This window comes from Papio anubis, chromosome 12 (genome assembly GCF_008728515.1).
Source record: "Papio anubis isolate 15944 chromosome 12, Panubis1.0, whole genome shotgun sequence".
NCBI classification, from domain to species: domain Eukaryota; kingdom Metazoa; phylum Chordata; class Mammalia; order Primates; family Cercopithecidae; genus Papio; species Papio anubis.
This window is the reverse complement of record NC_044987.1, coordinates 65,064,848-65,086,631: the sequence shown is the minus strand read 5'-3', so window position 1 is coordinate 65,086,631 and position 21,784 is coordinate 65,064,848. Positions and strand designations below refer to the sequence as shown.

Below are 21,784 nucleotides of genomic sequence, written 5' to 3'. Positions count from 1 at the left end.
AGCTGAGATCGCTCCATTGCACTCCAGCCTGGGCGACAGAGTGAAACTCTTGTCTCAAAATAAATAAATGAATTGTCAAAAAAATAAATAATTTAAAAGACAAAATTGAGTCCACTATTGCTCATGCAGACCCCCAGGCTCTCTAAGGTTGATTGGGACACTCTAGAGAGGGTGTCCACCAGAACACTTGGGACTACCAGGATCTTCTCAGGTAAGCATTCAAATAAAATAGAGATTACAAATAAAAAACAAGTTGAGGGGTAGAGGGACTGAGTATCCTGTGGTTAAGGCTGCTGCCTAGAGACTCTGGGTCTCTTCCTTTTTCTCTTATCAGTCAGAGACAGAACGTAAAGACAACTACAGGTGGCTAAACCCCTATTTTAACAATCTCTCACCACGTTTGCCTCCACCTTCAAAAGAACTCAATACACCTTTTGCAAGCTACCCATGGAATTTCTCAGCAGCTCTGCCATCACACACAGTCTTTGCAGACAGGCTCTTAACTATACACACCTTTCTCCTGGAGCATAGGTATGACATCACATTCATAGTATCCTCTTCCAAGGAAATGCATTTGACACGTTTATTAATGGCATTAAACAACTAATGACTGACTACCTACCGGACTCTCCAGGAAATAGGGGCTCTTACAAACTCTTAGTGTGTGGTCTTCCACTCCCACCTGCCCATTATGTTTTGGGTTTTAAAAACCAACCTTCACAACATTGGCATAGCTACTGAGGCCTCCCTAAGACAGTATGGAACCAAACTTGAGCACTGTAGGATATTCCACCAGCAGAAGAGGTAGCTTCCACTGTTCTCAGTTCCTTGCCAGATACCATGGTGCTGGAGGAGGTCACCCTTCCCTAAACCCCTTAGCTATCTTTGGTGATCCTTGGGATTAACTGAGTGAACAGCAGTGGCAGTTCCTGGACTATGCCAATGGCACTGCTAAACATGACAGCTGATAGAGCTTAGTGGAATGTTTCTGCTTTCCATCCATTAGCCAGGATGTCCCTAACAAAGGACAGGACCCAAGAAACATCACACTTAGCCAATCTTAAGGCAATTGCCTTAACACTGGATGCCCTGGCCAACAAATGGTCCCATCTTCATATGTATTATAAATTATCAGGCCATTACCTACAAATTGTCTTCTTCAAGGTAAAAAAAAAATCAACATATTAGAATCTCTTGCTCACAAATATACCCAAAATGTAAGTCAAAACAATATTAGTTTTAGTATATCTCCTCATATACCACGGTGACAATACAAGGCCTTGCCAAAACCCTCATTCCCTTCAGAGTTACAGACATTACTAACTGTAACCAAGATACACCTTTTACTTCTTAAGATACACCATGCATGCTGGGTCCTTGGGAGAGGCAATCAATAGAACTTTCATGTTCCTGACACGTCCCAGGTAACCGATTTAATAGACAGACATAATGATCTCTTGAAAAATCTCCTTTTTAAATTCCAGTCTGACTAATAAGCCTCTAAATGAGTTTCCGTTTTGCCATAGGCCTTATCCTATCTTTATAAATTTTCAATCTTGCCCCCATTCAATAAGGGCTGGAGGCCAGATGAAAGGCATGTACTCATGTGGGATGCATTAGTCATAGATTGTCCCACAGGCCAGAGAGCTATCATTCCGACATGCGACATATTTGAACATAAAACATTCCAAGAAAGTACACGGCTGCAAAGGCAGGGACTGAACTTCTAGAATGAAGTTCAAGTTGACAGGGAAATTAGGGGCTGACAGGGCACAAAGTTCAACTGCTTGACCTTCTGACCTAGGTTTTCTTAAAAGATGTCTATGAAAAATTGGCCCCAGTGCCTCCCTATCCTGTTTTAATGTGGAGATATGACAGTACAGCCATTCAAAATAGCGTTTACATTGTTAAACTCAAGTCTTTGGTTACTCTTTGACCTATTTCTGTGAATAAATCTATTTCTGTGAATTTACTTTATGAAAATAGGATTAATAAATTTGGACCAGCTCTGGGTCCCACTCTTGTTTCTGTCTGCACAGTCAACCTGGATGATATCATTCATGGCTTTCAGTAACACTCACACATGCTTAGGAGCAGCAAGTCTACATCTCTGGATTAGACAAATAATCCAGTATTTTTTATATTCCTCTGAATATGCCCAGAACACTTGAAGTCTAACAGGGACCTCAACTAACAGGGTCAAAACAGTATTTTTTATATTCCTCTGAAAACCCTCTTCCTCTAGTTATTCTCCTTCTTAAAGGTCACTATCCTCTTAACTGCACAAGTCAAAAGCCTACTGTCCCATGTTAATTCCATCGGCAAGCCCTTTCTACCAAGCCTCAAAAATATGTCCTGAATCTAACCACCCTATCAGTACTATTATGACACAAGTCTAAACAATCTCTTCCCTGGGCTTCTGCAGATCCCAGTACTAGCTTGTCAGCTTCCACTCTTACCCTCACCATCAACTGCCAACTTAACAGCCAAGGGAAATGAGTTCATTTCACTATCTTAATTAAATTCCCATCTGTGACTAGGACTACCATGGTCCTAATGATACAGTAATGAGAACATGGAATATGTAATCTACTCTGCAAAGAATTGCCTTTTGTTTTGGCAAATAGGCTCTGGAGTGCTGATGTGATCCCTGCCTAGCTTAGTGGTATAAGAGACCGTGAGCTCACAATCTTGGCCCCTTGACCTGCTAGACCATTTTGCAAAGGACGCATTGACCAAATTATGTGCACCCTTGTGAGAATTACGGAAGTGATGAGGATCTATGTCCACCTACTCTTCTGTGTATTTAATTTCACATATCTTTTGCCCTGCTTCTTTGCTCTTGCAGTAGTAAACCCAACTGAAAGCTACTTGAGCCAGTTCTAAATCACTATGCTCACTAGTATCTATCTCAGACCATAGTGCCACATGTGTTCTGAAGTATGTAAGTAAAAGGGTTAACAAAACTCCCCTGTTGCATGAGAATCTGACTTTCAGTTAAACTACTGGCTCTGTTTCCCCGAAAACTAGACAACTGTAAAATACCAATTATATTGCTAGTGTGAAAACTGTCATTACCAAAATGGAATCATTCATGTCAAAATCAAACTAAATGGGGCCAGAAAGTCCATTTAGTTTGGGACCTTCATAAAAGGAGGGTCCTTATGTATATATGCCTGATAACAAGAACTGTCACAAGAGACTCTGCCAAAACCACACCTTGGAATTAAGCCACTTCGATGAGGACATCTTTCCAGTAATAGGCAGTCCTAACTGTGGCCTTGCAAGTAGCTCTACTAAACCACAACCCTGTAGTCATGTCACTTCTATGAAGACCCACTCCTAGCTGTGGTCAGTGCACATGTCACCATCTGTGGGAAGCCCCTATGACCAATGAACTTTTGTTTCAAAACAACCTTCATATAGTTCCTTTTGCCTTTGAACGTTTTCCCTTGCCTCCACCTCCCTGAATATGCCTATGATCTGTCACAGCATGCATATCCCAGGTTATAGTCCTGTTTATTCCTGAATAAACTAATTTATTTGGCAAGCTTGTCTCTCTGCTATTATTTAGGTTGACACTAGGCAGCATTGTCTGTGATAGAAATGACCCTTGATTGGCAAACTTTTCTGAATGGGAAGAAGTTGTAATGAATCATAAATACCTGTTGGAGATTCCATGCTTTGGGTAGCCCTGAGTCTGGGGAAATTATAATAAGGCGTTTCTTGCAGAGTCTAGAACACAGGTGTATGGAGGGCTGAAAAGCATATTAGCTACTATGGGGCATGAGGGCTTAACCTGCAGCATCTCTTTGACTTGCCTGATACAGATTTTGACTGCTTACACCTGGGAGAAGATGACTTCTGGTTGGCTATACTAACCTATGCCTGGGTTACAATAAGAACTCCCACCAAATGAGGAATGCCTGATTCTGCCCTACTGGTGATTTTTGCTTTGTTTTCTGTGTGCTTTGAGTAGATTCGGGCTAAATGTGGCGTATGATAGTCTTAAAAGCTTATTTAACTACATCAAATAAAATCCTGATGGGAGTAGCAAAAGTTACCTTCTTATTATACTTAGGATAAAATCCAAATTCCTTGACTAGCTGTAAAGCCTCACATAGTTGGACTCCTGCCTGTTTCCTTGACTTCCTCTTGCTGATAATTTTCCTCTTGTCTAAGAAGCTTGACCACACTGGCTTCCCTTCTCCTTCTAGAATACACCAAGTGCCCAACTTACCCTTAAGGCTGCCACAGTAGCTGTTCCCTAAGACTTTATAACAAGATTGTCCCTTTTAGTTATTCACATCACTTTCTCACTAATTCACTATCCTATCACTATATTTTGATTATATGCATAGAATTTACCATTATATGATATTTTCTCCTTTGCTTATTAATTTCTCCCTGTTTTTTATTATTATACTTTAAGTTCTAGGGTACATATGCATAACATGCAAGTTTGTTACATAGGTATACATGTTCCATATTGGTTTGCTGCACCCATCAATTCATCATTTACATTAGGTATTTCTCCTACTGCTATCCCTACCCCAGACCCCCCAACCCCCGACAGGCCTGGTGTGTGACATTCCCCGCCGTGTCCACATGTTCTCGTTGTTCAGCTCCCACCTATGAGTAAATTTCTCCCTGTCTTTAATCTTGCACATTTAATCTCATCAGAAAGCTTTGTAAATTCTATCTCCAAAATATGTTCTCAGTTGTCCACTTCTTGTCATACACACGTCAAGAACCCTATTCTAAGCCAATACCATCTCTCACTTGAATGACTACAGGGGTCTTCAGATTGGCTCTGCTTCTCCACTTGTCACCCTCTCATTCATTCTCTGTGCAAGATGAGAATGAATGTCTCTGCATGGGTGACAAACTTTCATGACCTTGCACTCACCTGTCTTTCCCATGTCACCTTGAAGCACTCTCCCTCTCGTTATCTGTACTCCAGACACACCGGCCTTCTTTAATTTTTCCATGAATGTATTGAGTTCTAGTCAAAATCAGGATTCTCTTTTATCCTTTCTCCTTTGCATGAGACATTTTTCCCCTAGCTCTTTGAATGTCTACTTCCTCTTACTCTTCAAATCTCTGTATAAATACTTCCTCCAGAGAGATTCTGACTATCCTTCTAAAAATATATCCCTCCTCCTGCCATATACACTAGCAAAATACCTTATTTCCTGCATGAAATTTGTTATAATTATAAATCAATATTTATGTAATAGAAGATGATATAGGATAAGAGTGAAGAGTGTGGTCTCTAGAAAGACTGGTTCAAATTCCAACTTCAGCTCAACCATTCACTTGCTATGTAATCTTGGACTAGACATTTTACCTTCTTATGCCTTAGTTTACTTACCTGTAAAAATAGGTTTAATTATAGAGCCTACTTTACAGGGTTTTTGTAAGAATTAAACAACTGTTTGCAAAGGCTATAGAACAGTGCCTCGTTTTCTGTAAGATCTCTGTAAGAGTTTACTGAAATCTGTCATTGCCACTATATTTTAAACTCCTTAGGGTAGGAAACATAATGTTGTTTACCATTGCATTCCTAGCACCAAACATCGTTTCTTACATGTAATGTTCAGGAAATATTTATTGAACTGTGAGTGTCAAAGGGTAATTAATAACTTGGAAAACTTGATGATATATTACCAAGTTAAAAAGGTAGGTTATGAAACTATGTACAGTACAATCATGGTTGTATTAAAATATATAAAAGGACAAACATCCTGGTATTGGTAGTGCTGTCTGGGTAGTGTTTTTTAATATTCTTATTTTACCTATCTTATGTACAACTTACATACATACAAATTATTAGAAGAGCAGAGGCTTTGCAACTATTTATCAAAGATGCATACACTTGATTGCATGAGTATCTATTAAAAAAAGATCTGGCTGGGGGCAGTGGTTCACACCTGTAATCCCAGCACTTTGGGAGGCCGAGGCGGGTGGATCACAAGGTCAGGATATCGAGACCATCCTGGCTAACACGGTGAAACCCCGTCTCTACTAAAAATACAAAAAATTAGCTGGGTGTGGTGGTGGGCACCTGTAGTCCCAGCTACTCGGGAGGCTGAGGCAGGAGAATGGCATGAACCTAGGAGGCAGTGAGCCAAGATCGCACCACTGCACTCCAGCCTGGGCAACAGAGCGAGACTCTGTCTCATAAAAATAAAATAAAAATTAAAAAAATCTGAAGTAATAATAGCACAGTTTCATCACAGTCTAATTCACTCAGAAAATATAATGAAAAAATTGTCATTCAAAATAACAATCAGAAAATGTCACGTGTAAATAAACCCAAATGTGTAAAACTTATCTGAAGAAACTACACTTTTTTTTTTACAAAGAAATAAAGTTTAATAAACAGAAACATTTCCTATTTTAAAAGGAAAGACTGCCTATTGCAAATTTCTCAGCATTGCTCCAATTTATAAGTATAATGGAAAGCCAATCAAAATCTCATTTGGCCTTTTCTGAAATTTGACATCTGCTATAAAGTGTACTTGGAAAAACAGACAAAATTAGTCAATGATATTTTGCAATGCCAGGCATTATTCTTTTTGTCATTCAATATTTCAAAGTTAAAATAATTGAGGAAGTATAGTATTAGATGAAATAAAAAGCAAAGAAACAAAAACATCTACACATATATAGGCTATGGTAATGACGACATTTCAATCTAGTGTAGACATTCACAGGACTCAGGGGGTAAAAATTTCAGTATCACAAATTCTGCCCTGCTCTACTTTTTTAGGAGTAAAGATTGAAGCATAAATTAAATTAACTTGATTTATTGCAGTGATTAAGAGTATACGCTCTGGAATTAGACTATCTAATCCTGGCTGTAATATGAAGTGCTTTATAGCTTTAAGGGATATACTTCCCCTCTTCATTTGCCTCAGCTGCCCTCATCCATAAAATAGGGATACTACTAATACCTGTGCTAAAGGACTATTCTGTGGAATCAGATGTAAAAAGCTTGGAACAGCGCCTAACATATAGTAAAGCCTCAATAAGTGTTAGCTATTATTAATATTAAATAAAAACAAGTAATGAAGTCCTAAAACATATAGAAAAAATATGGGGATATGTTTATGATGAAGATATTAGTTCTGTTTTTTGTTTTTTTTTTTTTTAAAAAAGGAAATAACACTGATGCTTAAAAGCACTTTTTATTGTTTGGATACCTTTCTCCTTAACTGCTGTCTACTTTCCTGGCTAATTGTTATCCAAATCAGTTCTCAGTACTGCAGACTTTACCATGGTTTGTTTTTCTGCTTTCTAGCAAATCTCTTGGTCTGAAGAAAGAGTACAATTTCTTTGGAAAGGGCCAGGCAGTAGGCCCAGCATGACCAAAACTCTATGACTATCTTCTCTTCTCCACCTGTATAACCCCCTTGGCCTGTCCTTCCACAACCCAGATTTGATCTTGGGCGATGGCTGATAGAGAGTAAGAATAGGGACAGCAGAAGGGAAGTCCTAGGAGGCCTGCTCTTTCAGCAACATCAGCCTGCAGGGACCTCCTCCCCCTAAAATTCTCATAGCTTTTATTTTCCAAAGCACAAGCTCTGGTCCTGTGACATCTTTAATTTGATTTGTATCCACCCACTGTCCCAAATCACTTTCTCATTTGTTTGCTCACTTAGTCACTCATTGTTTAACACTCATTCAATCATTGATTGCACACTTTCCATGTACCAGGCCCTACCTTAGCTGCTAGGTAGAAGACAGCGACCCTCCCTGCCCCAGAAGCCTCCTCCTCCTGGATTCACCACCCTGGAGCCAGGCATGAGGCTGATGAGTTTACTCTTTGATGAAGCTAGAGCAAGGAGTCCAAGCGCCCAGTCAATTGTGAAGGGCTCTAAGAGGTTATGGCAAGAGAATCATCCACTAAATGAACACTCTTCTCCTTAGCTAAGACTTTTAGACCCAGTTCACCTGCTGTCTTCTTTGATGAGCAGGGCTTAACTGCAAACGAGCCTCAGGCTTTCTTTACCCCAGATGGAAGGCAGATGCACATGTACCCTACAACTTAAAGTATAATAATAATAAATAAATTAAAAAAAAAAAAAAAAAAAAAAGTGAAAAAATCCACAAAAATAAAAAAAAAAAAAAAAGCAATGGCATCGGCCCGGGGGGCGGTGGCCGCCTGTAATCCCAGCACTTTGAGGCCCGAAGGGGGCAGATCACGAGATCAGATCAGAGACCATCCTGTGAGATATGGTGAAACCTCATCTCACAAAATACAAAAAAATGTAGTGGTGGCGGGAAGAAGCCCTGTAGTCCCAACTTCTAGGGAGGCTGAGGCAGGAGAATGGCGTGAACCCGGGAGGCGGCGGAGCTTGCAGGGAGGAGAGATCGCGCCACTGCGCTCCAGCCTGGGCGACAGAGCAAGACTCTTTCTCAAAAAAAAAAAAAAAAAAAAAAAAAAAACAAGTAACATTTCTTCCCATTAGGTTGTTTGTTTTTTCCTCAGACCTACCTGGCCTTCCAACTAACAGGGCTTAACTTCATATGACCCTCAGGTTTTCTTTGGCTCAAATGGAAGTCAGATAAATGCAGCAACATTTCTATTAGGTTGTTTTTGTCCTCAGACCTACCTGGACTTCCAAGGATAGAAATTTGGGGTTCAATGTGTATCTTCCCCAGTCAGAGGCAGACCCAGAGAACTCGCCTTATCAACTGAAGAAAATGGAGAGGCGAAAGTTTCCTCTTCATTTCCCCTAGCACCACCATAAACAATAGGTTTTTCTTTAATCTGGACAAAAACTATCCCCTAATGGGGAGTGCAGTGAGGGGAAACTGAAGCTGTATTAGTCTGTTTTCACGCTGCTAATAAAGACATACCCGAGACTGGGCAATTTATAAAAGAAAGAGGTTTACTGGACTTACAGTTCCACATGGCTGGGGAGACGTGCTCACAACCACGGCCAGGAGAAGCAAGTCCCATCTTCCCGGCATAGCAGCAGGCAATAGGAGAGCTTGTGTACAGCAACTCTGGTTTTTAAAACCGTCAGATCTCGTGAGACCCATTCACTATCACGAGAACAGCAAGGGAAAGACCCGCCCCCATGATTCAATCATCTCACACCAGGTCCCTCCCACAACTCGTGGGAATTATGGGAGCTACAAGATGAGATCTGGGTGGGGACACAGAGCCAAATCATATCAAGAGCCTTGTGCTCAACCTAGACATCGAAACCTAAATCGCTAGAATAAATGTTTTCCCAAAGGCTGCTTTTATCTCCTTTAAGCCTTGCGCTAGCAGCTCTAAGTTACACAGGATGATCAAAATATCCTGGGCTCCAAGTAGAGGTTCTCTCTCTCCCAGTACTGAGTCTCTGACATCTAAACACACACCAGAGCCACTTTTAGATAGCCCCCATCAAGACCTCTTTACTTCCTTGACAGGAATATAGTGTGAATGTTTCTTATGTTTACACTTCCATTTTACGATGAAACTGATTTAACAGGCTTTTACATATGTACATAGAATGTACCCATGTGAAGATGTATTTAAGTGGATGTGCATTTGTCTACAGTGAGTTTACCTGACACATTTATGTGCATATGGATTGGAAAGCATTATTTACCGGCTTGATTTATGAACTGTAGCACTTTTACCCTAGAAGTACATGGGTAATGCAAAAAAGCATCCTTGAATGCAAACAAGGATTTAGTCTGAGATGCCAAGGGCATCTTCCGTGTGTTATGCACCTCCTATGTCGGTGCCTTTGTACATAATAGCTCTTCTGCAGGAAAGCTCTTCCCTCCTCCTTCAGAGCTTTACCTACTTAATTCTTAACCACTTTTTGGATTCTAGTTTGCAGTACACACTCACAGAAGCCTTTCCTGTCTCTCCAGACTAGATCAAGACCCTGTTCATGCTATTTCACAGCTCCTCATCTTTTTCTTTACATCACTTATTATAGTTTGTAATTATATATAATGTGAATTGTATAGTCACAATTTGCACAATTCTTGCTATAAGATCATAAATTCATAGAGGCAGGGCAGTGAGTAAAACTCTTTTTCTCATATTGAATTCCCAATAGCTAGCAGAATGCTATACACAGAGTAGGTCTTCAATTTTGAGCTTGAAGTTGCAAAAAATTAACTCTCTGAATCTGGTTACAAGGGACTGTATAAAGTCGGTGAGATTCAGGAATCTGAGAAGTCACCCTGACTCCTTTGCTGCTCTATCTGCTCAGAGATCAGCATCAAATCCTGGAAGTGAAAGCCACTTGGGGGATAGTCTTCAGGGGAAGTTAAAGAAAGAAACTGTACCCACTTTTCAGTCAGGTTAGTGGTAGGGAGCTCGGAAAACCAGAGCACCTGGTAGCAGCTACTACAGGACACAAAATCTGAAGAAACGCTGAAAGAACACTGGGAAAGTTGCAGGCCTCAACCTTCAAAAGGTTGCAACAACATTTCCTCCTCTGTTCTTCAAACCTGTGAGTCTTCTAACTTCAGATCTTTTAGTTTCCCTCCAAGTCCTTCCATCCATGTAGAGACAGCCCTTATCACTACCTCTTCTCCCGTATCCTTCCTTTTTTCTCATAGCCCACATGAATGAGACTCAGGCAAGAGTTCACATTGGAAATTGGGTGTAATTGCATCTCAAGATAGGCATAAGCAGAGCTCAGACGGGGGCCCCCCGATGGTATAGTGGTACAAGTGGTTGACTCATACACAGTGCCTCCACTATGTTTTGGCAATTCGTCTTCCTCGTTGACTCTGGAACAACATTGCCTCCACAGTAAAGGGCATCATAGTAAATTTTGTTTATAATGCAGCTGTATTCAAAAATTGGAGAGCTAGGGAAATAGGATATGGGAAAAAGGCACAGAGGAAAACGTATGGTCTGAATGACTAAGGCTCCTATGACTGTCTCAGCTTCTCTGCAGCAGCATCCACATCGCCCCCCGTAGCAATGAGGGCCTGAAGATTGGCTTCACGATTTAGAAAGCCCATGGACCGCAGTTGCTCCAGCTGCACCTGAAAGTGAGCCTCAGGCTGCAGCTGCTGGGGATTTGTACTAACTAAATCTTGCAGTATATGGAGAAAGGGAGGGGAATGGAAGCCCAGCTCTGCAGAGTCCAGTGCTGGGAACACCTCAGGAGGTGGATTTGGGAGAGGATCCTCAGACATAAGGGGATCTTCTCTAGACTGTATACCTCCTGCCACACTACCCATCCCTGCTAGGCAAGGCATGAACCAGAGTAGGAGGCGAGGTGCTTCAGTAGCTAGGACCTGCAGACCCTGCTCAATCTGCTGCAGGGCTTGCATGGCACGGGGGTTTGCCATGGCTGCCTGAAGGTGCATCAGCAGTGGCAGCTGTGGTTGTATCTCATCCTGTAACTGTGGAGCCGGATTCATGCCATCTGGCCTCAGAGATCTTGGATAAGGTGGGGATGGCAGCCAGGGAGGCTCAGGGATTCCAGGAATGGCTGCCGTGGGGGAAGAGGTTAAGGGAACAAATGGAACCCTGTTGGCAGAATCTCCCAGCCCCGAGACAAGATCAGGCAAGTTTGTGCTATGTCCAGTAGGGCTTTTCCCTGCACCATCTTGGTCTCCACCTTTTCCAGTACCATTCTCTGTGGGGTATCTCAGGAAAGCTGGGCAGGAGGACCTTCCCTTGATTGCTACTGACTCCTTGGGGAGAGGCTGGCCTGACCTAGGCTCCTGAGATGAGGGTGACAATGGGGGAACTCTGTTTACTGGTGGTGGTCGTTCCTGGCTTTGGCTGAGGGCAGATGCTGTCCCCTGTAGATAAGTTCCTAGGGACTGGGGGTTCTCGTGTAATTGCTGGAGATAGTCATAGAGTCCTATAATACCCAGAAAGTTTGGAAACCTATTTCTGATGTCAGCTGCATCCTGATCCCCATCCTGCCTTTGTTGCCTGCTACCTGAGCCTCCATGTGTAGAAGTCCAGGGGTTGGGGAGAGGGTCACAATTCTCCATCCTTGAAGGTTGGCTTGTGGTGGTGGTGGCATTATCGGTAGTGGCAGTGGCAAAGGGATTGCCACCAAACTGCTCCTGGACTGCATTAAGCATCGGGTCCATAATATCTGTGTACATAGTGCGAAGCACATTGTAGCCACCGGGAATGCTCTCCAAGTTACTGAGCACCCGGTCCTGGCTACGTATCATCTCCTGCATCATGGCAGGGTTACGTAAAAACTCCAGTGTCTGCCGCATAATTTCAGGGTTGTTGAGAATATGCCCAATCTCAGGGTTGTGCTGGATTAGCTGCTGCATATGGGGGTTGTCAAGAACCAGCTGGCGTACCAGGCCTGTGTTGGACAGCAGACCCTGGATGAAGGGGTCATCAATGAGCTGAGCCACAAACTCAGGCACAGACACATGCTGCCGCATTAGTGAGCTTGGCTGGTCAGGGAAGCCACGATAGGTCAAGCCCAGCCCATTGAGGCCTGTGAGGAGACCTAAGCTGAAGGCAGGGGGCCCATCTGCTGGGTAAATGGAGCTTGGCTGAGGGAGTGATCCAGGACTTGGGCCCTGGGTAGGGACAGAGGCAGCTGGGCACTCACTGCCCATGGCACGGTGCTGCATCTTGATGACCAGGTGGACAGTGAGGCCATCTCGCACTCCACACTGTGCCAGTGAGTCAGGATCCTTGAGGATTTTGCCAGCAAAGATTAGAACAAGCTGATCAGGGTGGGCCTTAAAGCGCTGAGATATCTCTTCCTTCAGCTGCTGGATGGTGCATGAGTCTGTAACTGAGAAATCCTCCTTGTCTTTGGGCGTCTTCACTGTCACCTTGATGAGGTGGGGATCCTGGACTGGTGCTGGGCTGCTCTGTGGCAGGGCTTCTCCACCTTTGGCCATGGTGGCAGCAGGAGGCCCAGGTCTGTGGGGACACAGCTAGGGGCATGGGGATGGGAGACCAAGATCATCCTTTCAGGCAATGGCAAAAGTAGGAAAGGTGAGCATGAAAAGGGGCTTGAATATCAGGATAGGGAAAGCTGCAGGGTCTACATGAAAGGGGCCATGAGGTTTCTGGGGCAGGATGCTTTAGGAGGATTGTAGGATTGAGACATGTTGGAATCAGGGGAGGGAAATACAGGGCCCTGGGAAAGAGGTCTGTAGTTGATGAGTACAGGGACAAAGGTAGGAGGAAGGGCCCAGGCTGGGGTGTACATACCAGTCAGCTGTGGTCCCGTCCTTCTCTTTATGCAAGGCTCCAAACCTCCCTCATCTTGCTACACAGCCACCCCTGTGGCCTTCTGGGTCAGAACCCGCACTATCAGGTCCCTTCTGTGACCTCAGTGCTGACGTCACAGCCTCAATCAGAAGGTTCTTGAGACTTCTCTAACGAGCTCTGGATCCCTGGGAACTCTTGCTGTCCCATCTTTTACCACTTCTACCTTCTTCCACCTCAAGTGCCTTCCTGTGGAGACTTCTGTGGAGGCTCAGACTGGGATTGGAACATTATAAAACATCTCTCAGTCCTCTCTGTCTCCATTCAGACCGTCATTCAGCTACTTCCTGGTCCAGGGACTTCTTCCTAGTATCCTATGTCCCAATTTTCTGTCTTATTCAACATTAACCATGAATTCTTTATGTATTTTCAAAGTATTGATTTGCTGATGGATGGGATTTGGGGTATAAGGGAGGAGTCAAGCATGACATAATTTTTTTTTTTTTTTTTTTAAAGAAATCGTTATCCTCCAAAGGAACTCAAAGGATTGAATATTTACTAAGATAAAGATTGGGAATAAGCACTTTCTCTAAATCAGCAGGTTGTTAAACAGTTTTACATACATTTGAGATGTCTATTTTACATACAAATGGAGATGTACAATGGTAGTTGAATATTATAAGTCCAGAGTTTATTAGCATTCAAAGGGTGCTTAACATCATGGACTGGTTTAGATTAGCTAGTTAGTGCATACAGGCAAAATGATAGAGATTTTAAAATCTGAGTTTTGTGGCTCTATAACATTTAGAAATCTGGAAGATCAGAAGAATTTGGCAAAGGAAACTGAGAAAAAATAAAACAATAAGGTAGAAAAAAAGAGAAAAGAGAAAGGCCAAAGGAAGAAGAGTTTCAAAAAGGAGAGAGTGACCAGCCATGTCAAATGATGCTGCTAGGTCAGGAGAATGAGGATTGAGAATTGGCCACTGGATTTGAAAAAATAAAGAATTGGAGACCATGATGAGACAAACTTTGGAAGGATAGTAGAGGAAGGAAGCCTGATTAGAGTGTGTTTAAAAGCAAATTGTTTGGGAAAAAGTAGATCTAGTAAGGGTATTATAAATGCAAGAAAGAGGATGACAGCTATGTGGGAATGTGGGGTTAAAGGCTTTTTAGATTTTTTGTCTTAAGAATAGTGTGTGATGTTTATATTCTGATGGAAGCAATCCAATGAGTAGAAAAAATTGATGCATGAGAAAGGGAAAACTATTAAGTTATTGAATAGATAAGTTAGAGAGATTGGGAGCAAGTGCCCATGTGGAGAGCTTGATTTAGGGATATGAACAGTTTATTCATGACAGCAGAATGCATGGGAGGCAGAGTGTATTGGGACAGATGTAAGCTAGTTGATTGATTTCATGGTAGACACAGGTAGAAGTCCCTTCTGATTATTATTGTCTTTCTTGTTGAAATAAACACAACTTTTAAGATTTAGAGAAGAGAAAACAAGATATGAATTGATCATCTGAAAGAATAAGTGTTAGGTTTCGAAGAGAAGGCAAGGGTTAAAGAAAGACACACAAACACAGCAAATGCAGGCTTTATATCTAGCATAAAACCTAGAGAAGTGTGGGACCAGCCTAATGCCAGAGCCCACCGCTTCTTACAGGCTGGGGTAGTTTATAGGTATGGGAGCGAGTGGTCTGAGCAGTATGGCTTGCTGCCTGGCAGGATATTGATAAGGTGTTCTCAGGATGAGGCGGTTTGGTCCTTGTTTCTGTAGGATATCATCGTGGTGTTCAATGGACCTTTGCCTAGCAAGATATGATAGGGATGTTACTTTAGTTGGGCCTTTGTCCTCCTTGTGGTCAGGTGGTTAGGCAGGATGTTTCTCATAGCCTGAACTGCTGTGAAATGTTTCACTTTGACCAAGGTCTGCAAAATAGTGGGAAGTTTACAAAATGATGCAGTTTGGACTAACAATAATTTAGTGAGTTAACTAGGATAGTAGATTTCCAGGTATGATCTCCAAACTGACAGCATTAGCACCACCTGGAAACTTATTAGAAATGAGAGATTTCAACGCTACTGTAGACCTACTGAATCAGACACCCTTGGAATGTCATGCAGAAATCTGTATTTTAACACACCCTCTGGGTGATCCTGGTGCAGATTCTGGTGAGAATTACTGGACTGGGAAAATGCAGTTAGGATTGCTAAGACAATAATTAAATTTTTTTGTAATAAGTTTAAATGAAACTAGTCAGCACAGTTGTATGCTTTTCTTTGCCTAAACAGAGACTAGGTGAAGAGTTCAGTATCACCATAATGAGTTAACTAGGCAAGTATTATGCTACAATTATTATATTCATAGGTCATGAAATAATCTTGGAGCCAGAAAACTAGGGCTGAGAAGCAGCAAGATGGTGCAAGAATGACATCTATCCACTTCCAAGTTCAAGGGGAACAAAGATGTAGCCACTGCTGGAGAAGCAGTGTCTTCAGTGAACATCCAGATCTCCATGATAGCAAAAAGGTATAGTCATCTTTAGAAAGAAGGTTGTAGATATGTGGGTTTTTCTATTGCTGAGTTATGACTTCTAAATGGTAGGATGAAAAGACTTGGAAAATTGGTAATGAGTAGAAAAATGAGTCAAGTAAGGAATTTTCAGAGCATATTGTGATGAAAATAAAAAAGATGACCTGGATAGCTTGAGCTTTTTATGCAAGCTGTAGCAGAGAGGGTATGAAGCTTAATCATATTAAATGGGGAGGCAAAAAATCCATTTTCACTGTAATTTATTTCTTGAGACTTCTTTTTGGTAGGTGTGGACATGAAGCAGGGGTCTTTGGCAGTGAGCTTTCTAGAAACACTTGAAAGTTTGTAAGCCTGTTCTTCACTCTTACTGATGGCCATGGTGGGGCTCAGAAGGGGTTTGTTGAGCACACAAATCTCTGTGGATGGGTCCACAGAGATTCTTTAGAGTCCAGAATCTACTTCTCAACACCTCCCCTGCTCCCACCCCAGTGCAAGAAACCACTGTTTCTCAACTTCTCTATTATAAAAGCCTCCTAACTGGTTTCTCTGCTTCCCTGGTTTTTCTCTCCCACAGTGCATTCTCCATTGTGAAGTCAGACTGATAAATTGAATGATTTGATTTATTTGCTCAAAACTCACCAGTGACTATTACATTCACAGTAAAATCCAAAGTTTTCACCAGACCTATAAAACTTTTCACAATCTCTCTGACTTCCTTCCCATTCCCCACTCCTTTTTATCCATTTCAGCTATATCACCTTCTTGTTACTCTTAAAACACAGCAGGAATACTGCTATCTTGGGGCTTTTACTTTCAGACAGCTCGTGGATCATCCTTCTCCCAGTGAATTTCATGTTCAGTTCTCCTAGTTACATCTGATTTCTGCTCAAATGTCACCTTTTCAGAGAGGCCTTCTCTGATCACCCTAGGTAGAATATCTTGTTCTGATTCATTTTTCTTCACAGCACTTACCACCTAACATAACTTGTATCTCCACAAAAGACAGTAAAGTCAATAAATAAAGGATCTTTATTTTTTTTCACTGCTATTTTTTCAATGCCTAAAACAACACTGAATTATTCTGGTAAGAGTGTATTAAATTATTTAATCATGGAATAATTAAAACACAAGTAATTGCATATCCTGCCATGCTGGGATACTCTAGGTGAGGCAGAAAGAGAAAAATGTGGGGCAACGACGGAAAATGTAAACTACAAACATAAGATATACCGAAGAAGATGATATTCTTGGAAGGTGCTGTGCCCCATGGAGGGCTGGATTTGTGGTGACTGAGATATACAGTGAAGATGGCAGCAGCTGCATCTCTGTGTGCTAACGAGAAAGTAGTGATAACCCATCACCGTCTTATAATGGTGGTAATGTCAATGAGTAAGAGGCTCCAATGACGATAACTATTCATCCGGACTTGGTCGATATGTGAATTCACCCTATTCTGGCCCACATATTATTTCTGTTCCACTTTCAAACTTGAACAATTTGGGTTTGAGAAATTCAGATAGTCTTTATGACTAAATATCTAGGCCTATCTATGTAAAATGTTTCCCTTTCTGTTTGAGCATGTTATGATTGTTTTCCCTACATATGGGTCTGTTTATGTGTCTCTAGGTATTTGCATCCATGTTTGCACCTGGCTGTGTGTACTTGTATGTGGACTCTATACACCTCTATATGTGAATTTTTTTACTACGTGAGCTTGTGTACATACACACACCTGTCTGAGGTGACATGCTCAAAATAATCAGTTTCATATACTGTGCTCAAGTTTCATATACCACACTCAAAATGCTCATGTTTTAGAGATAAAAACATTATTGTCACCTCTATATTAATACATGCATGTGGTTTATGTGTTAATGTATGTATAGTAGGTGAGACAAAAATATTACACAGTTATTTTTTTCTTTCTTTCTTTCTTTTTTTTTGCAAAAGAAGTAAAGCCAAAGCTCAGATCAGGGCAAGTAGCCATTTTGTTGACAGATGTTCCAGCCATGGCCAGTGATCTATTATTCAGTACAAGACACACTGGTTGATAACTCTTATTCCAGGACTTCTCTTGGCTGGAAGCATTAGGAGAGGTGGAAAAGGCATATGAGATGGTCAGGTGGGTCAACAGGCAGGTGGCAAGCAAAGAAGTAGGCATGGTGGTTAGAATCTCTGGGATCCCTTGAGCTTGTGGGTAGCAGCATTGGTGTCCCCTTCAGTAGCAATGAGTGCCTGTAGATTGGCATGGTGGTTCCCAGCTTCCAGGGCCTGGAGAGATTCCATCTGTTTGCTAAAACGAATCTCATGAGCTTGCAGAGGGTGGGAAGGGTCCCCATCTGGGGATTGTAGCCTCTACAGGACTGTTCCAGGTTTGTGGCAGCACTCAGGTCCCTTAGGCTCGGGTATATCCGAAACATTCCAGGAACAGAGCACTGTGTCAGGATAGCTGCAGCTGGGGGCAGAAAGCCAATCCAAGCCCCATAGGTAAGGTGCAACCCAAGGCAGAAGAACCAGAGCCGCTGTGGTCAGCAGCCGGAGGCCCTGCTCAATCTGCAATATTGCTTGGAATGCTTTAGGGTTGGCTAAAGCAATAAGCAGATCAGAAATCTGTGTCTGCTGCAGGAATGTGGGCAGCTGCTGCCTCCACTGTTCACTCAGCTGAGGCATACTCATGAACAACATAATCTGAGCTGCCAGGTAGGGGGTGTTCATAAGCGGCTGCATCATGCCTCCTGTAATCTGGGAGCTGGTCTGTTCATCTGACAGCTGGAGATCACCCTCTAATATCTGTCTGGAGCTACTTAGAGAAACAGTGGCATCCTTGTATTCTTCTTGAAGCTGCTGGGTAAGCTCTATGCTAGGTAAGGCTTGTATCCCAGCTGGCTGGCCAAGTGGCACAGACATGACTCTGGCCCTTGGTGGAGATCATAGCAGTGTTGGCCTTGGAAGTGTGGTTGACCTTGTTAGGGGTGTCACTGGCTGAGGTGTTTGAAGATAAACCACCAGAGCTATTATAGATGACTCGGGTTGCAGGATGCTGTGGAGCTGGTCTTGTCGTTCCTGGGATGGTGGTGAAGGTGGAGGTGAAGACTGGACTTGTTCCAGCACTTGTCCTGCCAGGAGAGCTGTGAAAGGGTTTCCTCCAAAAGGATCTTGCATACTGTTCAGCATTTGATCATTAATGTCAGCACAGTTCTGACCCAGGGCATTGTTCCCACCTGGCATTGTCTCTAAGCCCAGATACAGCTGTGGGTTCAGTGGATACTCAAGGTTTTGTGAAGGTTGCTGGATCTGCATTATCTCTTGGATCATAGCAAGGTTCCTGGCCAGCTCCAGAGTCTGCCATAGGATCTCAGAATTGTTAAGAAGATGGGAAACTTCTGGGTTCTGCTGCATCAATTGTTGAGTGTCTAAATGTTCTGAGATGAACTGCCGCATGAACTCCATGTTGGACAGAAGCCGCTGGATGCTAGGATTCTCCAGCATCTGTGCTTTGTGCTCTGGATGGCTCACTTCCAAGTTCTGGGTATGCACTTTGGGTGCATCAGGCCCCACAAAGTGGGCCAATTCTACTGGAGTTTGATTCATACCAGTTGGTTGGTGCACCCCGCTGCTGTTTCCTTTGGTGTTTCTGTCCCAGTGGCAGGGATCATTCGTTGGCAGATCCTGGAAGGAATGGGCTAGAGATCTGGAGCCATGCTTGGACATGATGACCAGGTAGATGGTGTGGCCATCCATGATGCCCCTCTGGCTCAGTGTGTCATGGTCTTTGAGAAGGTGGCCCATGAAGACCAGCACTAGTTGGTCCATTTGGCATTGGAAGTGAGCCAATAGCATCTCCTTGAACTGCCTCACCGAGATGTCATCAGCTACCATAAAGTCTTTCTGGTTGCCTGCAGTCTTCACTATCACTTGAGTGGCACTTGAAGAGATATTTTTATCTGCCGAAAGACCTGAAGGACATCCACTCTGGGACATCCTGGATGTTCGAGAGATGGCATGCGACATGCGCTTCAGTGGGCGGGCAGATGAGGTGCAGGTGGAAGCTGGGGCAGAAAGGGTAGGGGCAGGCAAATGTTTCTGCTGGCCTTTGTCTCAGGTATTGTGTTCTCATGCCACAGGATAGTTTCCTTGTTGCCCAAAAAGGGATGAGTGACCAGGCTAGGGCCAGGTATTTTGCGATGTTGTGCCCTCACCCCAGTTCTCCAGATGTGGCCCAGCTGAGGCCTGGCATGGCTACTGATTCATACTTCACCCATGGTGGACAAAGTGGTGATGACTTCTCCTAGGGTTACCCCTCCTCCTACCCCACCCTCCAAGGGCATGAATCCTCAGAAAAGGGATATTGTGATGTCAAGTCTATCCTCACAGTCACCCTGGGCCAGCTGGGGAACGAGGACATATTTCGGGGTCCAGGTCTTTACAATAAAATAAAACAATTTTCCAGAAAACAGGGACAAAGTTCTCTGGATGGAACTAGTAAGAAAACAAAAAAGTAAATAAAAACCATATTTTTAAATGTGGGACGTGTGTTTCTGTGTGATACTGTGTGTATGTATACATGCAGTATATACCTTTATATATATACATACATATATACCTTTATATATATGTGTATATATACATATATATATATTTGTGTATATATACACACATATATATTTTCTCCCCAGGGACCTCACAGGAAGGTAGAGATAAGAAAGGGAACTTTCATATCCTACTCTAATGACCAGCTGCCCTACAGCTTCTGCACTGGAATCAGATGTTCCCAACATGAAACCGACAATTCTAGATCACAGAACTCTTGAGTTCCAGAAGCTGGATTTATGATTCTCCAAAAGGAATATGAGATGCCAAAGCATCAGAAAGAGAGGGTACCATTTTCTTAGCTAATATTTTACTTTTTCCCTATCAAATCCACCTAGACCATTATTAAAGGGAACCTTAATATGCTGATTGAGATATTAATTACATAAAGGACTCACTAGATATAATCAATGTCTTCCAATCATTAGGACCAATGACCACTTTGGGATGTGGTCCTCCTGGAGGTAAGGAAGAGGGCACACTTCTACTAATGCTCTGCCCAGCCCTGGGGTCTCAGGGTCTGGAAGCCTTGTTAGGTTTGACGGGTTTTGGTGGAGCATGAACCCCAGAGGGCCTCTTGGTGGGTGGTCTTGGTAGCCTTCTCTTCAGGAAGGTGAAGTCATAATTTATCAGGTAACCATCATTGAAGACATAGAGCTTGTGGTCTGAGGGGCAGTAGTTGATGCCCTGCAGCTTTTCCAGCATCTTGTCCAACAGGATGCTGAGGCGACGCTCCTGCCCGGTGGTGGTGTCAAAAGCATAGAAGATCTCCTTTTTGTGGGTGCTCAGTGAGCGTAAGGCATAGAGCACCCCACAGACCATGAAGGCCCCTGACAGGGCTGGCTTGTACTGGCTAGTGCACCAGGTTTCCTCCACTTCTAGGGTGCTAGTGTTGAGACGACTCACAACCAGGTTGCCCTTGCTCTCCTCAGTGGCATAAAGAACCCACAGCCCCTTCTTATCACCAACAAAATCTAAGTCCTTCCAGGGCACACCAGCACAGGAAAAGTGATTGTTATAGGTGGCACCAGGCAGCGGATGCCGCAGCACCAGGATGTTGGAGGAAAGGTCCATCTTGGTCATGTTGCTTGTGCCATAGTAGTTAAAGTACATAAAGTTCTTATACACAACGTTTCCACTGCCATCACCATAGCCCATCTTCCTCTCTCCATAGTTTTTCAGCAGCACAAGGTCATTATAGGATTTGTACAGCCAATAGTAGTCAAAGTACCTAGGCCAAGCCCTGCATTTGGAATTATTGGGTGACCACAATAACTAAGGTAACAAAGGGCTATAAAAATGGGCAGATCGGTTTGCTAATCAAGAGCAGGGGCTTTGCTATCAAACAATTGACTTTAGTTCATCTTTTACTTACTCAACCATGACAAACTAAACAATTATTTTTAAAAGTAACAGTAATAATAAAACACCAATAGCTACAGTGCCTATTAGACACTATATTTGCATAATCTTAT

The 21,784-nt window shown here is 42.8% G+C and overlaps 2 protein-coding genes across 3 annotated transcripts; both read right to left on the bottom strand.

Moving 5' to 3' along the window:
• Window positions 1-10,611: 10,611 nt before the first annotated feature.
• UBQLN3 (ubiquilin 3) lies at window positions 10,612-13,311 on the bottom strand. 2 transcript variants are annotated; one of them, XM_009186759.4, is made up of 2 exons: window positions 13,187-13,311; window positions 10,612-12,906 (listed from the first exon to the last, which is right to left on the bottom strand). In XM_009186759.4, exon 2 carries the CDS (start codon window positions 12,868-12,870, stop codon window positions 10,903-10,905), a length of 1,968 nt encoding a protein of 655 aa, XP_009185023.2. In that variant the 5' UTR covers window positions 12,871-12,906; window positions 13,187-13,311; the 3' UTR covers window positions 10,612-10,902.
• Window positions 13,312-18,647: 5,336 nt separating this feature from the next.
• On the bottom strand, window positions 18,648-19,730 carry UBQLNL (ubiquilin like). The gene is given in 1 exon segment (NM_001168860.1): window positions 18,648-19,730. A coding segment is annotated over 1 exon segment (1,083 nt).
• Window positions 19,731-21,784: the final 2,054 nt, after the last annotated feature.

What these genes read in the sequence shown, in the direction of transcription:
- UBQLN3 (XM_009186759.4), bottom strand. Translation starts at nt 12,870, where the DNA reads ATGGCCAAAGGTGGAGAAGCCCTGCCACAGAGCAGCCCAGCACCAGTC.